The sequence below is a fragment of the Pongo pygmaeus genome, chromosome 15, assembly GCF_028885625.2.
Source record: "Pongo pygmaeus isolate AG05252 chromosome 15, NHGRI_mPonPyg2-v2.0_pri, whole genome shotgun sequence".
Lineage (NCBI taxonomy): Eukaryota > Metazoa > Chordata > Mammalia > Primates > Hominidae > Pongo > Pongo pygmaeus.
Genome location: NC_072388.2, coordinates 18,781,065 through 18,795,885, shown reverse-complemented (window position 1 = coordinate 18,795,885; position 14,821 = coordinate 18,781,065). Strand labels below are relative to the sequence as shown.

The 14,821-nt window shown below is 43.1% G+C and overlaps 1 protein-coding gene across 1 annotated transcript; it reads right to left on the bottom strand.

The window, feature by feature from the left end:
* Positions 1-945: 945 nt before the first annotated feature.
* Positions 946-3,715, bottom strand: LOC129012925 (epididymal secretory protein E3-alpha). The gene is made up of 2 exons (XM_054449091.2): positions 3,610-3,715; positions 946-1,770 (listed from the first exon to the last, which is right to left on the bottom strand). The coding sequence occupies exon 2, from the start codon at positions 1,742-1,744 to the stop codon at positions 1,301-1,303; it is 444 nt and encodes a 147-aa protein (XP_054305066.1). The 5' UTR covers positions 1,745-1,770; positions 3,610-3,715; the 3' UTR covers positions 946-1,300.
* Positions 3,716-14,821: the final 11,106 nt, after the last annotated feature.

Sequence of the window (14,821 nt, the reverse complement as noted above, 5' to 3'; positions counted from 1 at the left end):
GACAGGGTTTCACCATGTTGCCCAGGCTGGTCTCAAACTCCTGAGCTCAAGCAATCCAACCATCTCGGCCTCCAGGCTTTCACAGTGTCTTAAGATGGAATGTTAAATACACTCTTTAGAGTTGGAGAGAATTGAAAAACAACTATAAACAGAACAAGTCATATGGTGGGGGGACAAAAGTGTAACCAATTAATTTGTTGTAACTCTTGAACCAGTCTGGTATAGAAAATGTAATCCTTTCTCACTTCTTTCTCTTTTTCCTACATAAAAAAAAACTTAACTTTTAACTTTGGAGTACTGACCCCATTTCTCCGGAATCTGTGTGCCACAGAATGTCCATTCCCAGCCTTTCACTTTAGTAAACTCTTTTTTTTTTTTTTTTTTTTTTTTTTTTTTGAGATGGAGACGGAGTCTTGCTCTGTCTTCCAGGCTGGAGTGCAGTGGCGTGATCTCGGCTCACTGCAACCTCTGCCTCCCAGGTTCAAGAGATTCTCCTGCCTCAGCCTCCCATAGCTAGAACTACAGGTATGCACCACCAAGCCTGGCAAATTTTTGTACTTTTAGTAGAGACAGGGCCTTACCATGTTGGCCAGGCTGGTCTCGAACTCTTGACCTCAGGTGATCCACCTGTCTCAGCCTCCCAAAGTGCTGAAATTACGGGCATGAGTCACAGTTCCCAGCCCACTCTTTAAAACTGGATTTTGACCCTTTTGATTATTTCAAATTGATACCACGATGAGTGCTTACATCACTACTTGTCTCCAGTTTAGCACATAATCATTTATATCCATGATATACATAAACATATCACATACATTAGACACAGACACATAAAGTGCACACTAAACCCCTTGCACAGCCGTAGGCAAAAATAGCCTAGATCTCCCATACCCATACCAATCACACGATACATACTCTGCACATATAACACATATAAGTGTCACATACATTAGAATAATATATTTTATTTAAGAAAAGGAGGGTCGTTCAGCTTGGATAGGTATAAAGAGTCAATATCAGGAAAAATCTTAGGTTAGTCAAGGACAGATGCCATATGAGCTGAATCTTGGAAAAAATGTGGGTGTAAATTAGGCAAATTAGGACAAAATTGTATTACAGATACAGAAACCACACAAAGATTTGGTATCAAGAAATCATGAGGTACATAAACTCTAAGTAGTTGGAAAACACTGACAAATAAATGTAAGTGGGGAGTGGCAGGGGCTATTGATGGAGGCAGGGCCCACCACTTTGGAAGCACTGAATACTCTACCAATATCTGAGGATATGCATAGACTTTCTAATTGCTGATAGGTTCTATAATCCTCAGGTCTTCTATGTTATCAACATATCCATCTATGCCACAATGGAATTCAATGTAGCTGAAGCTTCTGCTCTCTGTGTACCTATTGTTGTACTTCTCCCAGTGACACTCGAGTACTTTGAGGGCACCCGGGGCCCATACATATGCATTTCTATATCGGTCGCTCCCCTTCTCATTGATGCATGCACGCTGAATTTTGAACCATAAGCTATAGATGAACATATGAGAGCTCTTGCCTTTCAGAGCCTCTTTTTCTCTCATGAGGACATCACATTTATACTCTTTGAATTCTCGACTTGGACTTAAGTAATGAAGTTTTATGAATTCTCTCCAGTAAACGTTGTTACTATATACACACAGCCTGCAAAGGATGCAAAACAGGGCCAAGAGTATGCCCCAAATCTTTAGAGAGGATGTCATCTCAGTCACCAGGGCCACCTGCGTGTCTACAGGGAAGAGAAAGAAAAGCATTATCCAGACAATATTCAGAATGCTGAGCTCCACCTTAAAATTCCTTTCCCTGCCAAGCAGGCACTTGGGCACTATATTCCTATTTGGTTCCCTATTAGAAGATGATGCTTCTCATTAAAGAATACAGTTTCTGGGCTGGGCACAGTGGCTTATACCCATAATCTCAGCAGTTTGGGAGGCCAAGGCGGGTGTATCACCTGAGGTCAGGAGTTCGAGAAACACCGTGGCCAACATGGTGAAACCCCATCTCTACTAAAAATACAAAAAGTAGGCTGGGCGTGGTGGCTCACGCCTGTAATCCCAGTACTTTGGGAGGCCGAGGCGGGCGGATCACAAGGTCAGGAAACCGAGACCATCCTGACTAACATGGTGAAACCCCGTCTCTACTAAAAATACAAAAAAAGCTAGCCGGGCGTGGTGGCGGGTGCCTGTAGTCCCAGCTACTCGGGAGGCTGAGGCAGGAGAATGGCGTGACCCCGGGAGGCAGAGCTTCCAGCTTGGGTGACTCCGTCTCAAAAAAAAAAAAAACAAAAACAAAAAGTAGCTGGACGTGGCGGCTGTAGACCTAGCTACTCGAGAGGCTGAGGCAGGAGAATTGCTTGAACTTAGGAGGCGGAGGTTGCGGTGAGCCGAGATCACGCTTCTGCACTCCAGCCTGGGTGACAAGAGCAAAACTCCATCTCCAAAAAAAAAAAACAAAAAAAAATACAATTTCTAAGAACTAAAAATATGCTTTAGCCTGTGAGAGCCAAAAACAAATTTGGAAAATATAGATAAAGTACCTTTTGAGAATTTCAAATATCTCCTGTCTACCCTGTCTTCTACCCAATTTGAGGAGCCAATCACTGTCTAGCTCTCTTTTACCAAATAAACTCTCAGGAGATCATGTGTCCAATAGAAAAATGACATTTTAAGCGTATTGTCTGCAAAGTGGAAAAGATTGTTGCATTTTAAGGGAATGTAGAAGATGAGTAACTACTTGGGAGGTGGTTCCTGGGCAGAAGGCATTGATTCTGGAAACCACAGCCCAGGCTGAAATTGTACTTCTCTGAAAAATGATGTTTTTCCAACCTTGACTTCCTTATAACACTTTCCCCAAAGTCTGGGTGAAACATGTGATCATTATTAACTACCCACATCCCTTCTCAGAGGCCATTTCCCTAATTATGGCTATTACAAATGATCTTCATTTGTTAGAGCTTATTGACAATGCCATCATAAAAGGACATCAGTTTAGAACTGTTGCTGTAATCAATCAGGCACCAAAACTAAAACAGTCCCCCGCAGAGCTACTGTGGTCACAGCATAGGATGTATGGTCGTTTGAAAAAGTTATCTCTTTACCAGCTCTCTGTCTTCAGTTGCCGTGAGGAGTATTCCTGGCCCTACTGAACCTCTAGCCTGATTCATAGCTCTGAGTATCGGTGTCCTCAGATAGGCCTAATCACAGCTCCCTACAGACCTGTGAGAGTCTAATGAGATGCAAGCATGTGAGAGCACTTCTAACGATGTCAAATGCTCACATCAGACACAGGGTTCCCCATCTGTGGAAGCCTGTCCTGGTGATAAAGGCCTACACAGGATAGAAGAGTAGGATGCAAGCAGCTTTAATGCATTGTGCTTAGGAGGACTGGCGGTGAAGGAAGGGAGGGGCAGGGAAAAGCCTGTATCAGTGGGACTGAGGCTGACCAGAATTCACGCCTTTGTTTTCCATGATTTGGATCCTTCTCCACTGTCTACTATCTAAAAGTTCAATCAGTCTCCTTACAGTGCTCCTGGCTGTCTCCTGAGCAACCTCAGCAGAGCCCTTCTTACCCTACTGGGACTCCGAATTCAGGTCACTGATTGTAGTGGGGATCAGCGTGTGGATCTGAAGAGCAGAGTCTGCGTCCTCCTCCTTTTCTCAGAGCCCTGGAAATCTGCAGCAGTGGAGAAAGGAATAGCAGGGGGAGCTGCAGCGCTCCAGCTGATTGGTAGCGGAGGTGGTGATGGGGAACAGCCTTATTATGTGAACTTGTTCCTGTATCGTTTCATCTGGAACACTTGGGTTCACTCAAACAGTAGCCTCGAGCAAAGGCTACAAACATCAAAGGCTGAGCCCTGGGCACAAAATAATTGCTAGACCCTAGGTGACCCCAGAAAGGGGTTATCTGGTGCTATCAGGAGACAACCAGAGACTTAGCTCTGCTCTCAATTCTAACAAACTTCTGGGGAAGTCCCTGGAAGGTTATGCTATGTTACATGGGAACTTCACTGAAGAAAGCCACCTTGTTTTTTTTTTGAGACGGAGTCTCGCTCTGTCGCCCAGGCTGGAGTGCAGTGGCGAGATCTCGGCTCACTGCAAGCTCCGCCTCCCGGGTTCACGCCATTCTCTTGCCTCAGCTTCCTGAGTAGCTGGGACTATAGGCGCCCGTCACCACGCCCAGCTAATTTTTTGTATTTTTAGTAGAGACGGGGTTTCACCGTGTTAGCCAGGATGGTCTCGATCTCCTGACCTCGTGATCTGCCTGCCTCAGCCTCCCAAAGTGCTGGGATTACAGGTGTGAGTCACCGTGCCCGGCCTTTTGCCTTTTTTTTTTTTTTTTTTTTTTTTTGACAGGGTCTTGCTCTGTCGGCCAGGCTGGAGTGCAGTCGCACAAACACTGCTCCCTGCAGTCTCAACCTGCCAGGCTCAAGCAATCTTCCCACCTCAGCCTCTTGAGTAGCTGGGACTATAGGCATGCAACACCATGCCTGGCTAGTTTTTTGTATTAATTTTTGTAGAGACAGGGTTTCACCATGTTGGCCACGTTGTTCTTGAACTCCTGAGCCTAGCTAAGCCTCAACACATCAGCCTCTGAAAGTGCTGGGATTACAGGCACTAGCCACTTGATCAGGACAGAAAATCACTTTTAATATTGTGAATTGTGAGACCTTCATTGAGAGGTGAAAGAATATCTAGTGAAAACAGTGGCCAAATAGCTATGAATGATTAGGTAGCCAGTATCTGAAATTTCTCTACTCAGTTTTTTAATTATAACCTTTAGCTGTTTGGTGACACTGTACTGCTTACTATTAAAATGTCACATAGCCTAGCCACAGTTTCTACTATGCTACTATATGTAACATCTTTGCTACTATACGTAACATGCTGGCTAAGTTGTTTTTCAGGACCTCAAGATTCAGTCCTGAACTCAGCTCAAACTGACAAGACTACAGCTTCTTCAACTGAGTTTGTGCAAGTGTTCAATGGTTACTTTTAACATCACAGCCTGAATTTTCCACCATCTTTTCCATGCCAACTCCCCACAAATTGGCAAATGTGACCAATACTGGTTCATCAACACTCGTCAAAGTTACCATTTATGAATAAAGTAAGGCTCTTGCAAATCTTTTCTAACAACACCTCCAAAGGCTGCTCCTAGCCAAACCACCTTAGTTGATTTTCTCACTTGGGCCACCTTATTGTTGGAATGACAGCAGGTTCAGTTTATATCCAGAACTTATCTTCAAACCCCCGCTCCTGTGAAGCAGTCCTTGAGTAATAGGAAATCATGTGCTGATAGACTGGATGGATGGGAGATAGTCTTAGAGCAGGTTCTGTGCATCCTTCTACTCTCTAGGTCTTTGGGGGACAGGGGAGAGCAAAATGGGAACAATTCTGGGCCTCTGAATTTGGATAATTTGAGAGGCAATTCTGAGGGAAAATCAGTTGTTTGTCATGTGCCCACACATCCAGAGCTCTTTCCAACAAATGTGCATTGTCTATTGAAGACTTAAATTCAATGTGACTCAATGAATGTAGAGAGAGGTGGGAGAGAGAAGCCACCTGAGCCAATGTATGAGCCAGTGTTTCTCAAATACTTGATATTCCACTTTTAATATGGAAAAAAAATATCATGGACTCCAAGCATATATCCATGAACTCTCCTATGAGCTAAGCCCAAAGTCCTAAAGCTTTTTGGGTATAAAGCCAATTAGGAAGAAATCTAAACTAAACTGGGGAAAAGTATTTTGTTATATTTACAGAAATTAGCCACTACCAATGCAGCCCAGGAAGGTAACCCAACCAGTGTTTCTGGAAACCACTTAATGGGTCTACTTCCTAGAATTGTCTACCAGCTTCTGTAACAGAAGCTCCTTGGGCAGTGACTTTTGATTTCGGTTTTTAAGGAGGTATTCTCCTTTAAATATAAATTTTAAATCACTTGAAAATTATGTTCATCCTTTATTGTCTTTGATTTTAATTATTTTCTGTTAATTCCTTGATATGTCCTTTTATTATTATTATTATTATTATTTTTGGAATGGAGTTTTACTCATCGCCCAGGCATGATCTCAGCTCACTGGAACCTCTGCCTCCTGGGTTCAAGTGATTCTCTTGCCTCAGCCTCCTGCGTAGCTGGGATTACAGGCGCCCACCAACACATCCGGATAATTTTGTATTTTTAGTAGAAACAGGGTTTTGCCATGTTGGCCAGACTGGTCCCAAACTCCTGACCTCAGGTGATCCACCCACCTTGGCCTCTCAAAGTGCTGGGATTAAAGGCATGAGCCACTGCACCAAGCCAATATTTCTTTTGTTAGCCACTATTCAATTCTTAAATGTTTGTGAACTACTGTTTCACAAAACCATAAAAGTGACTTAGGTTCCTCATTCAGGGGATGACAATGTCTATAGGTGTCTTAATCTGTGATCCACGGGCTTCCAAGGGCTCCATGGATGGAATTCATAGGATCAGTGCAGTAGTGCAGTGCAGAAAATTACATCTCTGTTTTCACTCACCCATATTGAAATGTAGGGGCTGGGCATAGTGGCTCACACCTGTAATCTCAATACTTTAGAAGGTCAAAGTGGGAGGACCACTTGAGCTCACGAGTTTGAGACAAGCCTGTGCAACTGAGGGAGAAACCCTATCTCTACAGAAAATTAAAACAATTAGTTGGGTGTGGTGGCACATGCCTGTAGTCCCAGCTACTTGGGAGGCTGAGGTGGGAGGATCACTTGAGGCCAGGAGTTGAAAACCAGCCTGGACAACATAATGATAACCTGACTCTACCAAAAAAAAAAGAAAAATTTTTAAGGCCAGTAGTGGTAGCACGTGCCTGTAACCTCAGCTACTTGGGAAACGGAGGCAGGAAGATTGCTTGAGCTTAGAAGTTTAAGGCTGGAGTGAGCTATGATAGCACCAGCCTGGGTGACTGAGTGAGACCCTGTCTCTCAAAAACAAAACAAAACAAACAAAACAGAAACTAAAAAAACCCCAAAACCCTAACTCCATACTCCTTGAGACACAGATGAGAAGATGAATGTAGGCATCAGGCCACACACCTATCGTGGTTACACGAGGATTCCCTTGGAGAGAGATAGTGGCAGCTGTATTTTCACAATGCTCTGCTTTAGTCAGTTGAGAGAAGTCCAGATAAGATTTCTTACACGAGGACCAGCAAGATCTATTGAGTACAAAGACTGGAGGAAATCAGACAACAAAAACTGAATACCTCCTCATACCTCTTCTCTCAGGTGATATTGTTTAAGACTCAGCAGTGTGGTTCCCTCATATACTTTGACTGGGACTGGGACTGCAGACTTAGCACTCTCTGGTTTCCCATCTGCCCAGGCATCAGTACCCACTTCTTGTAGGAATTCTTCAGGGATGAGAGAGAGATTCTGAGCCTGTTGCTGCAACAATGCAGCTTGCAAGGTACAGGCTTGATCTGGGGACACTGTGATATTCACCCATCCTGGGGAAAAGGTAACTTTTGCATTCAGTTCAGTCAAGAGATGTTGTCCCAAGAAATGGATAAGGTATTCAGGCATATATAAGAAGCGATGCTTTAGGCAGGTCTGTTATAGTTGGAAATCTAGGGGTTGCAGGAATGGTTCTTTTAGGGTCTCCTCTAAAACTGCCTTCACTTTCATAGTTTCAGAAGACAATTTGAACAAGTGTGTGTTTAATACTGAGTAGGTGGCACTGGTATCTACTAGAAAGGCTAAAAGTTGATTTCTCAGCATCATAATGTCCCAGGGCTCCACGTGGGAAATATGGAGGGTACTAGCTGGGTCAGAGGCTGCCCTCGGGCCCCATCATTTTTGATCCTTGTTACAGAAGTTCTCAGCCCCAGATCCCTCAGATATTTCAGGCATTTGGTGAATTGGAAGTTGATTTTCCCATTATTGGCCCCTTTGTGGTTTGGTCAGTCTTTTTTCCAATGGCCTTCCTGTCTGTAGTTGGCACATGCAGTTCAATAAGTAGGGTGTTCCTAATTATAGGAAGCCTGGGTCCCAGGGGGTCCTAACTTATGTGGGGCTCCTGTGGTGGGTTCATGCCATGGTCCGAGGGTTCCTTAAGCAGCTGCTAGCAAGGTGGCTTGCTGCTACGTGTTTTATAGTTCTCTTTGTTTCAGACCAGGTCTGTGCTGGTGAACACCCTTGTTTCTACCATTTGAGACAAAGATATGTCCAGTGCCCCTTCAACTTGTCACAAATTTCACTGGATGTCGGGGACATTCTGGCTAATAAATGTCATGTTTATCATCTTTAAATTTTCTGAGGCCTTTGGACCAATATCAGTGTATTCCTTGAACACTTCAAAATGTATTCCAGAAAACTTGAAAGGCTTTCATTGGGCTTATGCCTTACTTCCTGAACTTTCTTAAGGCTCATCTGCTTTGGCATGCCCTTTCAGAGTCCAGGTTTGAACCTTGGTCCAGGTAGGATTATGGGATATAGGATATAGAAGAAAACAATATAGAAGAGAACAAATTTTCCATTGGCTTTGGATCATCTCAATAGGTAGCAATACTATTTTTCAAATTTAATAAATCAGAAATAGAGAATGGAGAGTGTACCCAAATGAGCCCCATGGGTTGCCCTGTGTCAGCGCCATCACCTCCTGTAGGTAATTATTGAAGAGAAAATCGTCCTGCTGGAGCTGAAGTAGTTCCCTGGCCAAATTAGGTCCTCTGACAGGTATGAGAAGAGGAGGCCATTCCTGCATCTTATCATTCCTGGCCTCTTGGTCAAGTGCCGGTGGCCTGGCCATAGCTCCTTCACCAGGTGAAGGAGGGAGAGCCAAGAGCTCATTTAATTGAACTAGCAAAGTGTCATCATCCTTTTGATTTTAATTATTTTCTGTTAATTCCTTGATAGGTCCCTTTCCTATGATTCCAACAGTACAGGCTTAGTAACATTCTCCTGTACTATAACTTTACATTTTTCTGTATCAGCTTATATTGCCAAAGCAACACAAAACACTGTCCATAAGGGATTTCTTTCCACTTTCTTTAAACATCTCACCATTCCTGGCCTCTTGGTCAAGTGCCAGTGGCCTGGCCATAGCTCCTTTACCAGGTGAAGGAGGGAGAGCCAACAGCAGTCAGCCGAGATTGTACCACTGCATTCCAGCCTCAGTGACAGAGCGATACTCTGTTTAAAACAAACAAACAAACAAATAAAACAAAACAAAAAAACAGATTTCAGAACTGAAACCCAAAGACCCCAGGAATAGTTCCACTGTACAGTGCCCTATGTGCTCCTTCCAATTGGTAAAAATGTCCTTGAGCAGGGCCCTTTGTGAAGGAGAAACAACAGGACCTCCAAAGAGGTGACAAGACCTCTAAGAAGGCCACCAGATCAGGAAAAGGAAAAGATGATGTTGGAACACTTACCAGAGATGTTTTCCCATTCTGGAAACCATTTCTCCCCTGCAAGTGAGCCTGAGCTGAAAGTTGGCAGTGCCATGCTGGCAAGAAAGACTCCAGATACTTTGGTGAATCTCCAGGTTTGCCACAGCAGCAAGAGAGCATTGAACCATGGACAAATGGCCATGAGGAGCCTCCAGGCTAGCTCTCCACTAAACTTTAACCATAATAGATTCCTTGCCTTATGCCCAGCAAGTCAACATACTGAGATAATGGTGATAGCAGCAGAGAAATAGTGTAATATTTTTATGACAGTCAGACAAGGAGATGGGAGGAAAAGTCAAATCCACCTCTCCAAGAGGTTTAGGGTAGGGTTTGTGAGGGGTCTGGACAGCAGTTGAAGTGTAGGGATTTTTGATTCTTGACAAGTGAGGAGTGCAGTCTTGGGACAGGGAGATGCCAAAGGTGCATTCTTCTGAGCCAGTTGCATGGTGGGGGTCTTCAGACTGGTTGGTGTCAGCCTTTCCACTAGAGTTCAGAATCTGAAATGCCTGAAGCAATTATTGAGCAAAAAAGACCCATGATTCTTGTTTGTGAGTTTCTACCTATAGGAACAATGCGGAAGCAGGTGGTCAGCATGCTACATGACTCTTGGTTAGTTAGCAGCTGCAGGGAAGCTGCTCAAAGTGGACCAGCATGCAATGATTAATGTGTAACTGTAATTCTTCCTACTTTGATGAGCTGTTAATCCTTTTAGTGCATCATTATCATTGGAGAACTGCAAATTAACACAATAGATGTAATAATACTACACATCTATTAGAATGGCTGAAATGCAATACAAACTGACATCACCAAAGCTGGTGAGGATGCAGAGCAACACAAATACTAACTGATGGGACTTTGTATCTGGGGCATATTTTAGGGTGCCATATATTTATGTCCTACAAAAGAAGGTTCAGTTAGCCTAGCTTGGATCTCATGACAATTGCTTGGCTTAGTAGAAGGGACTGCAAGCCTTGGTGGACAGCCTCACCTATAAGGTCCACAAAAGAGGAAGATAGGTCCCTAAGGAAATTAATATGCAGCTATCCAAATAAGGGATGGATATCAGGAAAGCTAGAGCTTATAAAGCTCTGATATTTATCTCTGATTTGGGTAGCTGCATATTCATTCATTTCTGTATCAGCTTCACATTCCACTGATATACAAACCTAATATGCTAATTGCCCTTAAATGCACTTTCCTCCTATACTGTTTTGAATTACCATCTGCTTACCCTTTAGTAAAAGCAACTTTTAAAGAGCTACTTACATGAGAAATTTGTGAGAATCTACTATAGGAGATCAGAATATGCCACCACAAGGTATGCTCTGTAACGTATAGATTATTTTGGACTGCTTATTTTGAGAAACAGTATACACAAGACAAGCTCTGAAAATAAGAGTATGCATTGGCCTTTTGTAAGGGTAATGTGCATTCATAAGGGAAACCTCCATTCTTATGGATGTTTCCTTCTCTGTGCCAGATAGAGAAAGGTGACTCTAAATCACAAGAGACCCTTCTCAGTGGAGAAGATACTGACTTAAATCTGTATGACCAAACTTTCCCTCATTTACTATACTTTTCCTGCTCATCTCCCTATGACTTGCTCCCCATGTGCATTTTCCTTTGCTTTAACTGAAGATGGCATTTAGCCATCTAAATAGCTGAAGATGGCATTCTAGCCACCTCTTTGAGTTACTGAGTTTCTCTCATGTATACATGAGATACACATGTTACCACATTCTGTTTGTTTTTCTTTTGTTAATCTGACTTTTCCTATAGTGGCCCCAGCTAACGTCATAAAAGGTTCCTCTCTTACACTATATTTTGAAGAGCATTTATCAAATGAGAAAAATAATTAGTATTTTTCCCCATATGTAAATTGACCATTGAGGAGGAGCTACTGTTTTGTTTTGTTTTTTTTTTTTTTTTTTGAGACAGGGTCTCACTCTGTCACCAGGCTGGAGTGCAATGGCACAATCTCGGCTCACTGCAATCTCTGCCTCCCAAGTTCAAGCGATTATTCTGCCTCAGCCTCCCGAGTAGCTGGGACTACAGACATATGTCGCCATGCCCGGCTAATTTTTGTATTTTTGTAGAGATGAGGTTTCACCATGTTGGCCAGCATGCTCTCAATCTCTTGACCTTGTGATCCGCCTGCCTCGGCCTCCCAAAGTGCTAGGATTACGGGCGTGAGCCACTACGCCTGGCCTTGCCACTGGTTTGATACTAGTCTCTTCTGAGTTTGGTTGGTAGAGATTGTCATCCCCAGGTGTCTGCTCTTCCCCAGGTGCACTCGAAAATTGCAAAGTTGAGGAACTGCCTTTGGTACATGATGACCAATCTAGATACACTGACTCCTCATTGAGGCCAGAGTTCTAAAAAAGTGTGCAGTCACCTCATAAATAATGTTGATACTTTGGTCTTTTCTCTAATTTTTTCAAGGCCAGAGCCATTCAACATTGCAGGAGGCTGAAGAACACAAGGTACTTTAATGTTTAGCACTTTTCCTCCCCATACTGGACCTAGGCAAAATTATATGAAGCAAGCATTTCTTACTTTGTATCTCTCTCCTACAATTAGCAAACAGAATTTCACATAGTCCTACCTGCCTGTGAATCCAACATTTCTTTCTCCTATTTCGTTTCTCATTTATTCCATGAACAAAATTTAGGTCTTAAGTCCATTGTTGAGGATCATTGTATTTTAAAGTCCTCCAACCTCCACCCTATGTTTCTGCCAAGCGAACATGATTATTATCAGATAAAATCATTTGTGTTAATATCTTCTACTTGATGTGTCATCCTTAGGAAATGTAATGCCTTAGCCCATCCAACATGCATTGAACTTCTTAGAAACATTCTTAAGGAATTGAGTCTAGTAGAGATATCTGTGAGTGTGTGGTTGATAGAGGAGGTGTTCTTTCTCATCCCGCGTGTGTATAGCTTACATGCAGATGACAGCCTACTGTAGTTTTGCATTAGAAATCCTTGGCATGTACGAGGTCCCCAGTTCACTCTCTGGCACCTCCACCAGTTTTGGGCTGGGTGTGGTGGCTCACACCTGTAACCCCAGGACTTTGGGAAGCCGAGGCGGGCAGATCACTGTCACTTGAGGTCAGGAGTTCGAGACCAGCCTGGCAAACATGGCGAAATCCCATTTCTACTAAAAATACAAAAAAATTAGTGGGGCATGGTGGTTCGCACCTGCAATCCTGAGTTACTCGGAGGCTAAGGTAGGAGAATCACTTGAACCCAGGAGGCAGAGGTTGCAGTGAGCCAAGATTGCGCCATTGCACTCCAGCCTGGGCAACAAGGGCTAAACTCTGTCTCAAAAAAAAAAAAAAAAAAAAAGAAAAGAAAGAAATCCGCATCTCTAGGCCAGGCCTGGTGGCTCACGCCTATAATCCTAGCACTTTGGGAGGCCAAGGCAGGCGGATTCCCTGAGCTCAGGAGTTTGAGATCAGCCTTGGCAACACGGCGAAACCCTGTCTCTACTAAAAATACAAAAAATTAGCCAGGCATGGTGGCTCACCATGGTGGCTCACGCCTATAATCCCAGAGCCTGAAGCAGGAGAATCACTTGAACCCAGCAGGTGGAGATTACAGTGAGCTGAAATCATGCCACTGCACTCCAGCATAGGTGACAGAGTGAGACTCTGTCTCAAAAAAATAAAAAAATAAAAGAAATCCCCATCTCTAGAGTCAGGGACAGAAATGGTTGATGGGCACTTGTTATGTTTGTTTGTCAAAGTCAAAATTGAAGTAGAAAACCAAAGAGTAATATGAGAAAGGAAAGAATTTTTACTGAGCGACTACCATAAGCCAGGAAGCGTGCCACGTGTTTTATACCCAGTCAGTTCTGCCTTTACCCAAGAATCTGAGTGGAACTAAGCATGTTACCACCATGAAAGCAATTCACTCAAAATCTAAGCTGTTGGAACTCTATATTATTTTGAACCTTAAAATGTGATGATGGGCCGAACGTGGTGGCTTGGCCTGTAATCCTAGCACTTTGGGAGGCCAAGGCGGGAAAGTCACCTGAGGTCGGGAGTCCGAGACCAGCCTGGTCAACATGGTGAAACCCAGTCTCCACTAAAAATACAAAAATTAGCTGGGCATGGTGATGCTCTCCTGTAATTCCAGCTACTCGGGAAGCTGTGGCAGAATTGCTTGAAACCCGGAGGCGGAGGTTGCAGTGAGCCAAGATCTGGCCACTGCACTCCAGCCTGGGTGACAGAGTGAGACTCTGTCTCAAAGAAAAAAAAAATGTGATGATGGGGCCTGAGTCACATATTAGGCAGCTGTAACCAAGGCAGGTATACCTTGGTTTCTCTGATTAGAGATTAAGACCCTTTCTTACCTGCATTGTTGTGTGAAATGTAAAATGACTGAAGCGGGTCAGGGAAGACTCATTCCCACTCCATGGCTGATCTTCATCATGGATGAACTCACCTCTTCTGTTTTTTATGTAAAGACTTCATTGCTATCACATTGTCTTGAGATAGGATGTTAAATACACTCTTTTAAAATTGGAACAGAAATGAAGCACAGCTATGAATAAATGAAAACAAGTCGTGGGGTTGGGGATAAATCTGTAACTAATTAATTTGTTGTAACTCTTGAACCAGCCTGGTATAGAAAATATTGTAATCCTTTTTAATTTCTTTGTCTTTTTCCTACATAAGCAAAAACTTAACTTTCTCTGGAGTCTGTGTGTCACAGAGTGGCCATTCCCATCTTTTCACTTTAATAAAATCATTAAAACTGGATTATGACCTTTTTGATTATATCAAATTGTCAACACAATCAGTGTCTACATCACAGTTTGTCTCCAGCTTAGCCTATAATCATTTACATCCTCATGATATACACAAACATATCACATGCACAGACACAGCCACATAAAATACGCCCTAAACTCCATGCACAGCATAAGTCATAGGCAAACATAGCCTAGATCTCACACACCCATACCAATTACATGATACTTACTTTACACACATCATATGTAGAATGTCACACATATTGGGATAATACAATTTATTTAGGGAAAGGAAGATCATCCACCTTGGGTAGGTTTAGAGTGAATATCAGGAAAAATCTTGGTCAGTAAAGATCAGATGCATTACGAGCTGAATCTTGACAAACATGTAGGAATAAATTAGGTAAATGAAGACAAAAGTGTATTCCAGGCAGAGAAACAACACAGGCAAGGTTACGGTATCAAGAAATCATGCGATTCATAATTCTAAGTTTTGGAAAACACTGACGCATAAGTGCAAGTGGGGAGTGTCGGGGCTATTGATGGAGGCAGGGGAAGCACTGAATACCAACCCCTGAGGATGTTCATAGACCTT